This window comes from Camelina sativa, chromosome 16, assembly GCF_000633955.1.
Source record: "Camelina sativa cultivar DH55 chromosome 16, Cs, whole genome shotgun sequence".
NCBI classification, from domain to species: domain Eukaryota; kingdom Viridiplantae; phylum Streptophyta; class Magnoliopsida; order Brassicales; family Brassicaceae; genus Camelina; species Camelina sativa.
The window spans coordinates 15326398-15344772 of NC_025700.1; the positions used below are offsets into that span (position 1 = coordinate 15326398).

An 18375-nucleotide genomic window follows, 5' to 3' on the forward strand; every position below is an offset into this window, starting at 1 on the left:
TTTAAATTCATATAAAGAACACTGTTGAAAAAAGAAGCAAGTCCCAGTCTTCTTTTCCTCGTCGTTTAACATACAAACTGATTCAAGAGGCTGACGACACATAGTGTGACTTCAATGATTCAGACAAGGAAATTAATCTAAGGTCTGCTAATATCAAATTAAAATATGCGCAAAGATTAACAAGTATACTCACATATCTCAAAACAAAAAGATAAAGAGTACAAGAATCTCGTCAGAGACTATCTTCACTAGTTGTTCTTCTTGCTCTTTAAACATGCTTAACTGAACCATCAACCAGTGAGTTTGATACGCAGATTAAACTACTATTCAGTGAGTTTATAATGTTATGTGTATAAACCATTAGACATGTTCTGATGAAAACGATAAATTTATATCTATATCTTAATGGGTTCTAATTTCTAACTATAATTTTTTTTTAATGGTCCACATGCTATTATTAGTAATCGTGGTATGTAGTAGGCCCAAAGACGAGCCCAAATATCAGGTATGATGAAGTAAACACATTTGTACGTTCAGAAACCCAAAGCAAAGGAGCAAAACGTTCAGAAACCCAAAGCAAAGGAGCAAACAAGTCGCGAGCCAAAACTTGAGGAGTGCCACAATATTGAATTATAGATTGGAATAGCTGAGACCTCGGGATTATAGGATCACGCGCAAACACACCGCACGCGCACTATTGCATCATTGTAGCTAACATTTTGATCTAACTGTGCTATTGTTGTTTAGGCACTGTCATATTTAATGGAACCAAATTATTGTGCTTCGGGAAAGAAAAAATCAAGTAATAAACTAATGGAGTACTACTACTCCTACGGGGAACGATTCAATTTTCGATAAATTTTTTTTGGCTTATTTCAATTGTAAATTTCTTACATACCTCGGATCTCTCCCTTCTACAAGTACTGTTTTATCTTGCCCTTTGTTTTTTTGTCTGTTCGTTGTCCCTTACAATTTGTACTTACATTTCTTTGTTATTTTAATGGAGTATGCATTAACATTAACTTATTTATTAAACAGTTAATTATATGATGAGGCATGTCAGTTTCCTGTTTTAATAAATGTGTTTACTTCATTTTGTTGTGTTAATTAGTCTTCACTAAATTAAACTTAATGGATAATATTTTGGGTCAAAATTTTTACTTCAGTTGTCTTCGGCAAAACATATTTAAAACATGTGTGGATGTTTGGTTAGACATTGACATATTCGCTATGGTTTTTTTTTATTTCACCTAATCAATTTTCCAACTTGCGTATTGTGAAAAAACAACAAAAAAACCTTGCGCACTGAAATAATAAAATGGCTGTTTTTGATATGTCATTTCACGATTCAGTTCTGATAATTTCAAAATGATAGTTGGATAAAATTTAAAAGGAAATCTATTTATCACCAATTCTATTTTAAAAACTAGATTTCGTTATGTGTACTCTTTTGCATATGAGAAACTTCAGTTTAAATTATAAATAAATGCATAAAGAAGAAGTCACATATTATCCTCATTGTCATTATTATTTCTCTTTTTTTTTTTTTTGTCAACTGGAATTATATCGATGTAATACTGCTTTTTACACTTCATCATACATACATACTCCTACCCAAGGCTAAAACAACCTCTTACCGAGAGCTACCTTAAGCCATCCGACCAAATGACTAGGCCTATACCAAAAAATTGTTCAATGCAATGAACATAGATGAAAACTTAAATTCAAACAGGCTCTATAATCCTTTCTGCAACAAAAACACCATCAAGTCATACAGGGTGACCTGCAGCTACATATGACTGGAACCTACCTTCCATCGTTACACTTTGGCCAATCATAAAGGCTCCTCTGTTTGAAGATAAGTTTTCCAAAAAGAATTTCCAGTCTTTGAAAAAATCACGCTATTTAGCAACCTCCATAGATTGGTATCTAAATGAAGACCACACATTAGGGTTGATAATCACTTTTACCAAACATTCCTCTTGCATTGCAAAAATCATTCTGTGATTCCTCATACAATCAATGGCCCATATAAGTCCTTGGAAATGAGCATCCAACTTATCTTTGACCCCAACAAAAGTTGTCCTAATATGCAATAACACCACTCCTTTGTGATCTCGCAACACCCAAGAGCATCCCACTAAGCTATTTCGGCTCGACCAAGACACACCAATATTGCATTTCACCCAATTCAGAGGTGGTGCTTGCCACCCATTAGTAATGTGCAACCCCTGGTTTATTTGATTTCCTTGATCCACTGCTCTACCAACAACACTGTCATCCTCGTTATCATTTTCCCCTTTTTGAGCCTCTGTCCATTCCATCCAATCCTCTCTGCTTTTTTGAACCGAATCTGAGGGAGAGAAGGAATTACCTTCAAAAGAAACTGAGTTCCTATTTTTTCATATCCTCCAGATTACCCATGGAAAGAATTTTCTGAGCACTTCAGGCCATAATGAGTTCCTTTGATTTGATAACAAATAATGCATATTTGAAAAAACTGACCCTTTATGGAGACCCGAACTAGGAGAAGGAATACCTGATAAAGCCCAGATTTGTCTAGAGAGAGAAAAAGCCCAGATTTCTTCATTATTATTTCTCTCTATTGTTGGAGAAAAAAAGAAGATGAAAAAACGATATTAGAACAACCGCTTACACAATTACCGGTTTTGTCGTACACATCGTCAGATCTAATTGGTGAAGGAATATGAAGAAAAAGCGACCATAAAAAAAAAGTGGTTTTTTTTTTATAGATAGTTGTTTACTTCAATATTAATCACTTGTTATTCTCTAATATTTACTTCCATATCTGATGAGAGTGTTATATAATCAAATATTGTCTCACTGGTTGAGCATATATATGTATTGTCTCCATTATCAATTTATTACAAATTTACAGTCATTTCTCTCTATTATGAAAAAATTAATAGGAGAATAACTGCATATTGTTATCCTCTTCTTTCTCTTTTGTTTCAATTTTCAGTTAACTTTTTCTCATAAATATTTCTTTGTCTCATAAGCAGTTTGTGTCATATTTATGTGATAGCATACAAAGATGATATGAGTATCAGCTATTTTCTACTCAGATACTTTGGGTTCTTGTCAATGTATGTTTACGTTTTAAAACTGGTTTGTTGTTTTGGTCTCTCAGATCCACCACACACTACGTTCAAAGGTCGATCCATCTTGCTTGCCATTATGTCATTAATGATGAGTGTATCTATGTTTTATAACTGTTACACTTGGCAGAGATGTGATATTTATTTTCTTACGTTAAATGTCAATATCGCTACAATCTCATTAGCTCAACTGATTTACGGCGTGGATGGGCTTGAGTCTGGTTGTATTTTATGAATAGCCATCCTTGGATCTGCTTGGGGTATCAACGATTTTCTTTGATATTACATCACCAGTAACCAACCATTTGTACTTTTTTCTACATTGCAATGTTTCATATAGCAGTTATGTCAAAAAAGTTGAATAATGAGAAATTTATGTTAGAAAATTATCCGGCTAATCCAAATGATCACGCGATTGAGTGATTGCTGAAAACATGTAAATTATTAAAGGTTAGCCTGGGTTTTAAAATTATCCAATAAAACTAGATTTTAACCCGTGGTACACCGTGTGCATATAATTTTTATTATTATTTATATTTTTTATTATATTTGTTTGTTAAATATTGGATATTTTCAAAATAGAGGAATAACTAAATTTTCCGACCGTTTGTGTGGCTAAATGTTTATATTCATTTTTTAACCGACAATATACTTCATGACCATTTGTTTATTATATTTAGTTTATTTTGTTTAGTGTTAGAGATTCTATATTTTGAATTTTAATTATTATAACAAAAAAATAAGGGATCTAAATACATAGTAAGTCATTTATACGCTATGATTAAGTCATATTTTTCTAATTTTACACAATCATAGTTAAATCAACTTAATTTTTCTATGTCAAATATTCTAATATTAATAGTGTTGACAAATAATAAAATGAGGATTTACACCGTGTTAGCACAAATTTAATGATATTTTATTAATTCCAACATATACTCTTTATAACCCATCTACTATATAACCATATTATCTAGTATTTTAAATTAATTAATTTTACATATTCGTAATATTTTAAAATTTTCTTAAGTTTATATATATTAATTATAATATTCAAATAAATGTGAATCAAAGTTCTTCTTACGTTAAGAATCAAAGCTCATAGGTTTTGGAAAACAAAACCAAAAACGATATCAGCTGCACCCCCATAAAAATCACCTGCATCTTCTCCTGATCTACCTGTTGCCTCAATGCAAAGTTGATACGCGCCATCTTTGAGTACGTCAACCCACTCGATGTTCAGATCCAATTTAAAATTTTCTATTGGGGGTGAGCGGGTAGAAGGAGTTAACATTAGGAGTGGACTGAAACCACTCCTCCTATTCAGTGTCCAAAGCATTGACAAAAATCCTTTGTCACTGGTGATCACTAGTGCGACACCTCCTTTTCGTTAGTCTCCATCCACAGCTTCATCTGAGCTATCAACCACGATCCGCAACATCTTTTTCAACTAGATTTTTCAAAAAAAATCAAAACAAGTCAATTTGATTATGAACAGTCAGGTCTTATGTCAAGTAGAGAACTATTTTGACAGATTGGATGCGAAAAAAAAACACAAAAAAAAACCGTAACATAATATAAATTCTTATGTGAACATAACAAAATATTTAGTCAAAACCATCATAAAAACGACATAAAGGGCGTATTTCAAACTGCTTATGAGGTACTTTGATGTTATTTTCAAAATAACTGTAATTGGAACTAAAATCAATAGGAGTAGGGCAGTAAAAATATCAAGTTTTATGGCTATAAAATCTTGCTCAATTAAAAGAGTCAAAATACTCAGGTTGTTTACAACAAGTGCAAACTCAAAATTGGTACATAATTTTTTTTTAAAACGATAACAATCTTCTCAACAACATTGAGGACTTTTTAACAATGAAATTAGTAAAGACAAACATCCTCACACATTTGTTGGTAGAACTTTAATATTTGTCAAAGATCTAATTTTCAATTAAAAAAAAAGATAATTAAGAGACATATTGTGCTTTTTGGAAAAAAAAGAATATTAGCTTTTAAAAAGTGAAAAACATGTGTGTATTCAGATTTGTAAATAGTATTATTTCTATAAAAAAAACTATTTTAAATAATAAGTGATGGTAATTTTGAGTGATAACACAGTTTTTCAACTAAGATTGGATTATGATGACTTTGCGGTAGCTAAAATAGGAAAATGTTGTAATTATAAGAACCTACATCTCTTCCTTCTCCGTCTCGTTTGTTTCTTTCGTCTAGTTTGCTGTTAGATTTTGGTTTTCTCCTACTTTTCCGTTTCTGATTTGTTGAGTTTGCTGTTAGATTTTGGGTTCAATCGTTTGCTGTTGCATTCGTCGATAAATTCATTTGTTATATAGCATGTGTTGAAAATTTGACTTTTAGTTCTTGACATAATTAAGTGTTTTGACTTTTTTTAAGTGTGACTTAATCAAACATGCAGAAATGTACAAAGTATATTTGAATTTAAAAAAAAAAAAAGGCCACGAGACTCATTGAAAAAAGGTACAAAGAAGCCCGTACTTTGATCATAGACTTTATTGTATATGAAACAAAGAGCGAGTAATCTGATAGAATTTGATAATTATATGCTTTCAATTGATGTAAAGCTGTCATTTGCATGCATTTAGACAAACTTGGGGATAAAGAGAAGCTTCCTTTCAAATCAGATTCGGGAAGTATATGGGAGAGATCAGGCAAACCACTTGATGTCATCAGACACTTATATTTTAATTATAGAGATATTTTTCCGTAATATATATATGCAGTTCCATAGATCCGGGTTTTAAACTGTTCATGATTGAATATACAACAATTCTAAGCGTTTAGGCCCAGGTTGGCTCCGGCCATAACTTTTATCTTGTTTATTTTGTGTTACTAATGTCTAAAGTAAAAAATCAAATATACAATCAAACTATGCTAGCTCCCATCCAGTGGTTTTTATAGTTAGTTAATCTCATATTATCACTCCATGGTATTTTCTTTACATATGATACGTGGAAGCACTTCCTATATTATTCTTTAATTGGTAAGATAGGATCCACAAACCTTTGGACTTCATTGTTAGTCTTTCAGAATCCAGAACTAGAATTCATATAGGCTTATTCGGTGAAATGACATTATTGCCTCCATCACCCAAAAAACTGAAAACAATAAACTAACGCAAAAAAAAAACAAACATAATTGTAAGAAATACAAATAAATTACTGTAAATTTACACACAAACTAGAATTTGAAAACGGGTTGTGACACGACGGCAATATTAATACAAACCTTGCATTACACAACATGCTCCTGTTATTGGAAGAACAATGTTAAAAATGCCGTTAGGCAATATGTATTCTAAAGTACATTTTACCATATTTGGCGTGAGTCAAACTAAAGATGTTACAAGAAATCCTCTTTTATCTCAGGGCAACGAATTTTCTCATCAAAAAAAATATTTGTAAACATACTAATCTCTAAAAGAAAATTATAAGAATTATGCAAGGATCACCATATAACATCATTTTCGATCTCTTTTTTAAATAAAACTTTAAATGTGTTTGGCTTTCTACTTTTAAAATTTTCGATCTATTTTGAAAAAAGGTTTATATCCTTTTCAGCAGCATTTTCTTTTGTAAACAGTAAAACCTAGTGATTAATAAATTTTACATTACAAAATGTGTGTGTGTGTGTCAATTGAAATATATATTTGTAAAGCAATTGAAATAAATATCCAATTTATGGGAGTAAAGGACCACTTCTGAGTTTACACTACGGACAATACACAATCTAACATCCAATTATACATGAGAGGAGGAATCTATGAGTTAGCTAGGTACATATGTATATATCATTCCTTAGATTGGAATGAAAGAAATAATTGTATACAAAAGCCTTTGTTGACTAGACCTATATCAATGGTGAAAAAGTTTTGATAGCAACCCCTGCAGCTGCAGTCTAGAGTTTACGTGCCAATATTATTGTCTTTGGTCTCTCTGATCAAGTACTGTTACAAATTATGACACCTTTATGAAATTGCAAAGAACAATGGTGACTTGGTGAGAACAACGAGAGAATAATAAATGAGTGATAGAGATCGATGGAAACATTATTGATATTTTACTTTGTATTGGAATGGTACGTACATTTACATATAACATTGACTATCCAAGTTTTGTTAAATTGTCCGACATATAACATTGACTATCCACATGACCATGTTTTTCTCGTAAAAGAATTTATTTTTCGTAACATTGACTAAACACACGATGCATTCGAACACAAAAGTATGACGAGTTTAAAGTTCTTGGTCCTAAACCACGTGTAGTATTCACGAACAATGATCTTTGTATTACAAAGTCTCTTCTCTATATCTTATTTTTTAGTTACGAATTGTTTAGACGTGGTGCATGCACTAAAAACTTAAGAATCAATATATATCTTGTGACGAGAGCTTATAGATCCATGGCTAACTAGATGTGGAACAAAATATCGTGTGGAAGTTGTATAAGAATCCATATCAGCTCGTTATGTCTGTTATAATGAAGACTTAATTGAACCTAAAATACTTTTAAAATAACTTGGACCAAAAAAAGAAGGCTTTAAAACTTTATAAGTCCAAACAAATCATTACAGAGATCATTGAAAAACTAGTCGAATAAAATCTATCTAAGATTGTCTTTTAAGATTTTGGAGGATTTCGTTTTGATTAAGTATTAGTTGTCATATCTGACTTCAACTAAGTTCGTGGGCTGTCTGAATCAGAAAACTCCTTGCGGCTCAGGTTGCAACATTCTGATATAATCCAAAAAGTAAACATAATACAAAAACAGACGAAACTTGGAAAAAAATAGCTCGACTTCCATACATTAACGATCAAGCATCATATGTACCGTTTATCCTACGTACGCAAGGTTTATGTAAGCTACATTTGATGATGACCTTCAGTCTACAAAATATTTTTATAATGACTAATTTTATGTTTAAGTTCTAGATTAAAACCGTTGTATCATTTCTTAATTTCATTTATATATAATGTAAGATTAAATTTGATCAAGTATGTGCTACCTTTTTTATATAGATACACAACATGTTATAAAATACCAATAAAAGATGTTTACTTAATGATTGTACAATTGCTACATATTACTCATGTTAGTTCTCTTTCGTACATATACTAAAAACTACATAAATACAGCGGAAATTGGCAAAACTAACTAAGAAAAAAACTAAAATTAAATAACTAACTACTCTAACCGTAAACCTAACATATTCTCTATATATTATACAATATATACCATTTTATCTTTCCTATATTCACTCTTATCACCATCATGCCCACCCCTTCTACTGCCTAACAATCATTTTCTACCACCATTACACTACTTCCGGTCGTCGGACCACTGTCGGAGCATCGCTGGAGCACCGTCATACCACTGCTGGAGCATTGCCGGACCACCGCCGGAACCTCGCCGGGACACCGTCGGAGCCTCGCCGGGCCACCGCTGGACTATCGCCGGACCACCATCTACCTCCATCGCCGTCCACTCCATCCACCACTACCCTAAACCACAAAACCTAAAATGGTAATTTCTCTTACCTCTGATCCTAATTCTCTAATTTTTTCAAATAACTGGTTATATTCTTTGTTAGTTTTTTTATTTGGATTACTCAGCAAAGTCACCTAAAATACAATAACAGCTCATATGGAAGATCAAGTTGAGTCAATATGAAAAACTTTTCTAATCGAAGTAACAACGAGAAATAATTGTAATCTTTAGACTAAAACACAAGATTGGTTAAGCTGGTTTGAGACTGATTGAGGTCCACAAACAATGACAATAACAAAAAAGGTATTTTTTGTTCTGACGCTAAATACAAACTCTCTCTCTCTCCATGCCGTTGCTTTCTTCTCTATACACAACATTTATGCATACTACTACAACAAACAAGAATCTCCTAATTTTCCTAAAGATCAAAAACTTTAATTCAAAATAATATACTTTTGAAAAAATGGTACACATTATAGAAAAAAACAACAAACCTTTTCTAGCTTTTTTTTTTCTTTGTTTTCCCATCAATTGAGGTTTTTAAATACCAAAAATGGCGGAGAAGGAGATCATATGTATCATGTTTTCCCAACAAAACAACAACAACAACAAAAATCTCTCTTTTTTTTTTGTCATTTTTTGCATTTAACTTTTTTATTACATGACCAAAAAAATTAGTTTTCCAAAAATGAGCTGTAAAATGGCTGGAAACAAAAAAAAAAACCTAATCTTCCACCAACAGCCGCTTCACAATCTTTACGCTTGGCTCCAACACTTGCTCTTCCCAAACCTCTCTCCACTTCTTCGTCTTCTTCTCCGACGACGTACTCATCTTCATAACCTCTTTAAACGACGCCGTTGCATCAACTCTTTGTATCTTCCATCCGGCGTCTTTTAGCATCTCAATCTTCTTTATCTGTCTCTTCGCTAACGTCCACGTGTTCCTTTTGATATCATCAACCGCCTTATCGTACGCCGCTTTTCTCAAAGCATCCCACTTTATCGTCCCCGCCGGTGGATACTCTTTGAAGTAACCGTCGAACTCCGGTACACCTATAGCTTTCCGAATCCCAAACCGGGGTTCTAAACCGGATTTAACCGGGTCGTAAAACCCGGATAGCTCTTCGAACATACCCGAATCCATCATCTCGTCGACCCGTTTGAGAAGATACTCGTAGAGCACAGTCTCCGACACGTCGACCCAGATGAAGCAACACTGGTAACGCAAATCTGAGGAGATTAGACCCGACCCGGATGAGAAAGGATCGATCTTTGGGTCGAACCGTTGAGATAAGAGTGCGTGGACGAATGAGTTAGATCCACCGGCGATGATCGGGAGCTTTTGACGAGATGTTATGTCTTCGACGGCGTTTGAAGCGGCGGAGCGGAAATCCGCGGCGGTGAGCTCGCCGTGTTCGGGGTTGAGGTAACCGAGGAGATGGTGAGGGACGCCGCGACGCTCTTGTAACGTAATCTGATTGGTTGTGATCTCTAAGCCTTCGTAGACTTGGATTTTGTCAGAGTTAATGATCTCTGAAGGGAAACGAGTGGCGAGATCGACGGAAAGTTTCGATTTTCCGGCGCCGGTTGCTCCTAAAATGACGACGACTTTGTCTTTTGGCCGTGAGTAGTAGTACTGATCCTCCATGCGTATGGATACTACTAAAGGTTGGTGTTTTCGTCTTCGTTTGGTGAAAGAGATGATGCGAGAAGAAGAAGAAGAAGAATGTGATGATGAGAAAGACGGCGGTGACGTTGTTCTCGTCGTGGTGGTGGTGATGAGACGATCGGAGATTGTTGTTTGGAGGAGGAAGTTGAGTTCTGTCATTAGCTAAACAACAACAACACGGAAAGAGACAAAACAAAAAAATAGTTTCGTACGGTTCTTTTTTTTTTTTGTTGTTGTTGTGTCTTTTGTAACGATGCACCACACTACTCTCTCTCTCTCTCTCTCTCTCTTGGGTTTTGGGGTAAGAGAGAGCTTCTTCACTTCAATGGAGTTGGCTGACCTGTAATGTATCACCACTACTTGTGGGTTTGGGAGAGGGTTTTAGAGGAGAAATAAATCGTGAAAAATTGAGATAGAAATTGTTGGAATAGCTTAGTTGCATGATTAAGAAACAACAAAGAGAGAGTTTTTTTTTTTCTGTCTATGATTTTTTAAAGAACCATTTGTTTAAAAAATCTATAGACGTGATGATATAACCTAGAGATTAACAAAGACATACCGATGAAATGAAAGAAAAAAAGAAAAGAAAAACATCACTGTTTTCAGGTTATATACAACCTTTGTTTTTTTCCTGACATTTTTAAGGAAAAAAATAAAAAGAAAAGAGAGTTTTGTTTTTGTTTTTGTTTTTGTTGGGTTTTCAATGTGTTTCCCATCATTATTATTTTTTGTAACACACAAATGTGTTTTTTTTTTATCATTGAAAAAAAGAAAGGACAAAAATAGATAGATCATCCAAATGGCAAAAGAAGGAATTATAGCTTTGGGTTTTTTTAAAAACACTGATGCCACGTGTTTTTGGAAGTGTGAGGACTAAGGAGAATGGGAGAGGAAAACAAGTGAAGAAGGGTGAGATAAAAGAGACGCGTGGGATGATTTATTGGGGTTATTGCGATTTGCGAGAACTACAAAAACATCACATGCTTCTCTTCTTGATTGTGATTTTTTTTTTCCTCGTTGTTTAAACTCTATATGCACATATAATAATCTTCATCTACTATTAACTTATAAGCAATCCTCTTTCTCTTTTCTCTAAATTGGAAGTGGATGTTGAGGTCCGGAATAGAGGGTTAAACGATCGTTTTTATGATGAAACATCTCTCGCATATTGCTCCCGGTGATTATGGCATTTACTCTTACTATCTCTGACTTTGGTTATATTTGATTTTTCTTACACCAAATGTATGTGTACGATTTGACGTACGAACACCAATATCTGTTTGTAACGAGTTTTAAAACATGTCATATGACTATTCAATCTAACTTGTGCTTAGTTCTTCTTCAAAAATGACATTGAAATTAAATTCACATTCGCATTAGATGGAAACCTCATCGTCTTATTCTAGAACGTTCTTATGTATATATATATGGTACTAGAAACTCGGTTTGATATAGAAAAACCGTGAATTTATTGCGCAGTTCATCAAATATACAATCTCTTTGAAGTTATTGAACCGTGCTATATATCAATCCACGATGATAAACAATCAACATGTGCATAGAGCATCCGGAATATGAACAACCTCGGACCCCGGGCCGTGCCTATGGGTAAAAAAAAAGGCATTTGCTTCCGGCCCCCAAAATATATAGTTTTTGTGTGTGTTTTTGGAATCTCAATTCTGAAAAATATGATGTATCATTATCGTTTGAAGAGTCTTTTTATTTCCTAAACAACCCATGTATGACTCATTTAAATATATTTATTTATAAAAATAGACAAAAAGGAAAACAAAACCTTAAATTGTGAAAGACCGAGTAAGGTCGTGAAACAGAAGGAAAAAAGATTAAGAGAAGTTGGTAAAATAGTTTATTGAGAAAGAAGAACGATTATGTTTAAGGTTTTTTTAGATATATTTTTTTTTCAAAAATTTATATTTTTGAATTTTTGATATTTATTTTATTATACTTTTGAATTTTAATATTTATTTATTTTTTCATAAAATATATTAAAAGAACCTCTAATGTTAAGTTCGCCTTAAGTCCCGATAGACCTGGGCACGGCACTGCTCGGACCTACCTAGCTTTATATGATGTGTGTGATTTGAAGTTATATCGTTAAAAAACACTTGAATACTGCATGTTGTTGTATTCTTCCTACGTACTACACAATTCATCTTTTCACAATTTTTATTTATCTCCTCGGACAAAAATCTGACTAGTCCACTTTTAAGAATGCGTAATGCACATTTGTTTCTTTTCTTGATAATGACGTACGTACCACACATTTGAACGGCCTCTTTCTGCGAAATTCGTTATTAAGCTTATTCTATGCAACGAAGACATAACCGATGAGAATAATCTATACGTGCTTACGTTGAAGCAAGATGGTTCCTTTTGGTTTTTGGTCGTAGGCTATGATGTTGATGTATGCTATCGTCTACCTAGCTACTCCTTGTGGATTAAGTATTAAATATATTATTTTTTAAAATTTTTAAGTATTTAATCAATTGTATACCAATGTTTACGCAAAGTCAATGGCTTCTCTAATCCAATACGAGAGAAATTATAATATTTCTTAATGCTAATCAGGTTTTCCTATCCATTTATTTAACTAACTAAAACTTTCCCTTTCACCCACATTATCATCAATTATAATCAGATATATAACCGACACTAAATACAACTACACTAAGATTCAAAATGTTTTCTAGTTAGATGATATGAAATAATGGTCCAAACTCCAAACAGGGTCTTCTTCATGTAACAGATTCAAATGGATACATAAATTACAATATGTAAATGTATTATGTGAGAGATTTTACTCTATGGTTAAAATATAGACATGAGGGTTATATTTGTATGCACACATGCGTGTCTAGATCCACACGGGTTTTTTTTATTGATGGTCATATGTGAATCATATGAGATTTGAAAAAGAAAAAAAAAACTATGAAAGGACATACGTACGTACTATATATATATGGATATGCACGTATCAAAAATTCTTTTGAACAAGATTCAATTATAATGTAAATGACATAAAAAATAATGATAATATTTTCTCTTAAAGAAACTCTTCCGCTGTTGGATTATAATAGAATTTTTATTAATTATTAGAGACTAATGGTGAGAAATTAATTATCAGAAAGAATCCTTATAATTAGAAAACTTGAGAAATAGACGACAAAGAAAAAATTAGACAAAGGGTCCACTTGGCTTCTGCACAACTCAACGGTTCATTCATCATCCGGACCTGTATTGTATCTGTATCTAATTAATGTTAAACCTGTTGCTCTAATCATGATCCAACAAGTGCCGTAGGTCTTGTCTCTTATGGAAAATAGATTAATTTAGTCCTTAACTTCGTTTTAATATAATAATTAAAGGATAATAATAGTTAAAACACTATACGTCCAAAAAAAGTATTCCGCTAGAACTGAACTTATAGTATAATCATTACGTATATTAAATAATAGTCAGCCAACTGATACAACTCGAATTATATAAAACTGAATGGTATATAGCTGACTTTAATTTCCAAGTCAAAAAGGGGGAACGAATTAAATTGGTCTAAATAAAAGTAGTAGTCAAGTTTATTTTTTCGGCAAGTTAGACAAAAAAAACTCTCACTACAATTTATCACACGCACACACACGTTTTTGTCAAATAATGAATCACATATATGTTAAAAATTATTTACAAATAAATTGAATTTCTAGACATTCATTTAGTACCCTTTTAAAAAAAAAAGACTAGCTAAAAATTTTAATGTGATCAAAAATTCTCTTCCCGAACTATGCATGCACCACAATATATGCATAAACAATGAATTGCTTAGTGAAATGGTCATCCACAATATGAGCATGAACGATAAATATTGGTAGAACATCTTAAGTTAAGAGTTAAGACTTTGTCGGGGGACACAATCACCCCATTCCAACCCCTATGTTGACCAAACTGGTTGAAGTCGATTAACATATTGCCTCATCGTCCGTAATTTACAACTCAACATAAAAGACATCAAATTAATTACATTCGATCCAATACGTGATATGCACTTCACCTATACATATACGTCGATCTTTTGTGGTGATATGATGAAACCAAGTTAAACTCAAACTTGACAATAATTAAGTGGTATCCCAAAATATTAATCCAGTTTAGTTTACTGAAAATAGCATGACGACTATATTTTTGAACTCTACCAAACCTTTGTTGCACGCTGAAATAAACGACAAGGTGCTTCAATATAGATAATACGATATTGTACCATCTATATACGACATGCTGCCATGTAGATGTAGTATAAATTAAGTCGAATGGAACGATATGTCGGGTTTTGTAATTTATTAAAGCTGAGAACGAGGTTTAGGTACCTAGTCGTGACGTAACAAATATATGAGACAAAACAAAAATGTTGTAAAAAAACGAAACTCAAATTATATATTCTTCAAATGTTTACAAGGGAAACACAACATTATGATGATGTCCATTAAATTGTAAAATTTATATAATTTTTTTATACAAACATAGTTTAAACTTCTCTGCAATTTGAGCATCCACATGCTGCCATGCTCTGCCTCTCCACACGCTTGTCCCTAAACAAACTGTATTGAGACTCAAACAAAAAAGTACAGCGTAGTTTTAATTAATCATTTTCCTATTTAATTATTTTTTCAACTCAAGTAAAAGCACCATATATTCTCATATAGCTCTCGTTGAATTTTGGATGAAAACTATACGAATTTTAATAGAAAATACTGCTATAAAATCACTTATGAATTGGCTGCAAATATCTGAAAATTACATTATATTGGCTGTATTAATCCCAGTTATTTGATTATGTTGTTAACAAATGTCAATGATTTCATATGACAAATATCAATCAAAATTCAACATCAAAATTCTTATAATTTTAATATTTTGAAAAGAAAACAATTTTCATAGCACTGAGGTATTTATTAAAATATTAGTTTTGAATATATAAATTACTAAAAAACAAATTAAGGGCATTAATTATAATATGTACTTGCAAAGTGTTATTTAATTATAGATTAGTACTATATTTTTTTGTTGTTGTTGTCAAACAGATTAGTACTATATTATAAAAAAAGTTAGGCTTTCTTGGTCCAAATAGTCCATGCATTTTTATGTAGAACTGTAGAAGGCCCAAGTACATACTTATATTATATATATAAGATAGTCAAGAAAAGATAACTTTTTATTCTAAATTGGGCTTGAGCCCTCTAAAGTAGTCATGGGCTATTTTTCTGGCGAATTATCCAAAAGTTATACAATCTCAAGTAATTGTAATTGTAGTAGTCTCAATAGTCACTTTCCTCTTTAATGTTTTTGTTAACTGTGGATGCGATGTGAGTTGGCTACGATGACCAAACGTGTCCAAAAATCGCTTTTGTAACTTGCGATGTGATAAGAGATATCGAGGAGCAAGTTCATAAGGTCGTCAGTTGTTGAATCAAATACATAACGGAATGTTTTAAATCATAGACAAGTGCATAATTGTGAATTGTCTAAGTTATTGCCAATGTTGATACTTCATGGAGCAGCAGATAAAGTCACAGATCCCACAGTGCAGCAGAAAGGTGATGTAGATAAAAATATAATCACCAACAATAGTTGCTTGGCGTGATTCCTGGCTACTACAATTCTTTATTCTTTGGGATTAATTACATCTGAAAATACACAAGGGTATATATGGCTTAGAATGAAACGATAACCTTGGCCCTTGCTTGTTTAGCTAGTGCCTCTAAAGCTACATCAACCGCATCTGGCAAATCATAGTTCGTAGCGTTTGGGTGCGCATAAGTCAGTCTCGGGATCAAATAGATGACTGTATCCCTCATTTGAACGACCTCACTCTCCGAGATCCTCAAGAGCTCTTGTTCTATTTGAGTGCTGTTCTTTTCGTCCATGAACACTGAGTAACTTCTTTTATCGTCCGGAAGATACCACAAGTACTGTGTATACATCGTGTGGGGTGAAAAAAATACGGGTATGCACCCAGCTAATATCGCATCAAATGTTGATCTGCGCGTGAATGAGTCCCCTGGTGCTTGTAGGCAAAACCGTGACCGAGCCATTACTCCTAATACCGTCATTGGGTCGTGGCACCTAGATTGACCAAATAATCAAGATTAAAATATTGAAGACAACAAAAAATGGAGACACAAAGCACTCAAAATACAGTTTAACAACCAAGTCCCCTAGTTGAATTATTGTTACAACTCTTAGTCAAATAAGTTGAGAGAGTGTTAAGTGTTAACCAATGAAAATGTAATAAAGTTACCAAATGTGGCAGTAGTTGTCAATAAAAGCTAAATACTGTCTAATTATTATGGGCCCCCCCCCCCCGATATGAAAATTGTGGTCGCTGTATTAAATAATACTTAAATGCGAAAACGTATTAAAAAAGAGGAGTAAAGAGAAAAAAACCTGGACCCTCCATTTTCACACTTGAGAAGCTCACAATGGCTTGACTTGGCGCATTGTCTGATCAGCTCGTCTCTAATGGCGGCTTTCTCCAACCCTTTCCTCGGCCCACCGACAAAACTAAACAAGTTTGGTCTCTCGACTCTTCTCATCTTGTTTTGCCACGTCACCATCTCTGCTGACGTGTACGGATGAAAATAAGAAGGATACGGTATACCAAAGTGATTGTCACCTTTCCAAGGCTGCCTCTCCACGGTCAGCACCGACATGTTCATGACACGTGGCATTTGCATGAGGATGTTTGCTCCAAAGTCAGTGTCAGAGGAGCGCATGAAATCCCAAGCTGTCCTCCCTATGGCCAAGAAATGATCACGGCCGTTACTTCTCCTCCACCACCGTTGATCACTAATGTAGTCGACTAATCTGACGGCTAGCTCGTCGCGTTTGGTCAGGTTCTGTTCTCGGAACACGCTTGAAGCGTAGAGGCCACCGTAGAAAGGGACGTAGAAGATGTCCGCATTGTGTGGATTCCGCGTGCGGCACGGGTGGTTCTCCACACGCGCNATTAAAATATTGAAGACAACAAAAAATGGAGACACAAAGCACTCAAAATACAGTTCAACAACCAAGTCCCCTAGTTGAATTATTGTTACAACTCTTAGTCAAATAAGTTGAGAGAGTGTTAACCAATGAAAATGTAAATGTAATAAAGTTACCAAATGTGGCACTAGTTGTCAATAAAAGCTAAATACTGTCTAATTATTATGGACCCCCCCCNGTCACTTTCCTCTTTAATGTTTTTGTTAACTGTGGATGCGATGTGAGTTGGCTACGATGACCAAACGTGTCCAAAAATCGCTTTTGTAACTTGCGATGTGATAAGAGATATCGAGGAGCAAGTTCATAAGGTCGTCAGTTGTTGAATCAAATACATAACGGAATGTTTTAAATCATAGACAAGTGCATAATTGTGAATTGTCTAAGTTATTGCCAATGTTGATACTTCATGGAGCAGCAGATAAAGTCACAGATCCCACAGTGCAGCAGAAAGGTGATGTAGATAAAAATATAATCACCAACAATAGTTGCTTGGCGTGATTCCTGGCTACTACAATTCTTTATTCTTTGGGATTAATTACATCTGAAAATACACAAGGGTATATATGGCTTAGAATGAAACGATAACCTTGGCCCTTGCTTGTTTAGCTAGTGCCTCTAAAGCTACATCAACCGCATCTGGCAAATCATAGTTCGTAGCGTTTGGGTGCGCATAAGTCAGTCTCGGGATCAAATAGATGACTGTATCCCTCATTTGAACGACCTCACTCTCCGAGATCCTCAAGAGCTCTTGTTCTATTTGAGTGCTGTTCTTTTCGTCCATGAACACTGAGTAACTTCTTTTATCGTCCGGAAGATACCACAAGTACTGTGTATACATCGTGTGGGGTGAAAAAAATACGGGTATGCACCCAGCTAATATCGCATCAAATGTTGATCTGCGCGTGAATGAGTCCCCTGGTGCTTGTAGGCAAAACCGTGACCGAGCCATTACTCCTAATACCGTCATTGGGTCGTGGCACCTAGATTGACCAAATAATCAAGGTTAAAA

At 33.9% G+C, this 18375-nt stretch overlaps 2 protein-coding genes across 2 annotated transcripts in view; both read right to left on the bottom strand.

Annotated features, from left to right (window-relative positions):
- LOC104750663 (adenylate isopentenyltransferase 1, chloroplastic-like) lies at nucleotides 9316-10890 on the bottom strand. The gene has a single exon (XM_010472494.2). It carries the CDS (start codon nucleotides 10473-10475, stop codon nucleotides 9372-9374), a length of 1104 nt encoding a protein of 367 aa, XP_010470796.1. The 5' UTR covers nucleotides 10476-10890; the 3' UTR covers nucleotides 9316-9371.
- Nucleotides 15878-18375, bottom strand: part of LOC104753685 (probable xyloglucan galactosyltransferase GT17) — a 4195-nt gene continuing 1697 nt past the window's right edge. Inside the window, exons 2-5 of the mRNA XM_010475902.2 lie at nucleotides 18302-18346; nucleotides 17953-18192; nucleotides 16770-17371; nucleotides 15878-16448 (exon numbers count right to left, since the gene is read on the bottom strand). Coding sequence (XP_010474204.2) covers nucleotides 16037-16448; nucleotides 16770-17371; nucleotides 17953-18192; nucleotides 18302-18346 — 1299 coding nt within the window. The 3' untranslated portion in view covers nucleotides 15878-16036. The remainder of the gene's footprint in view (nucleotides 16449-16769; nucleotides 17372-17952; nucleotides 18193-18301; nucleotides 18347-18375) is intronic.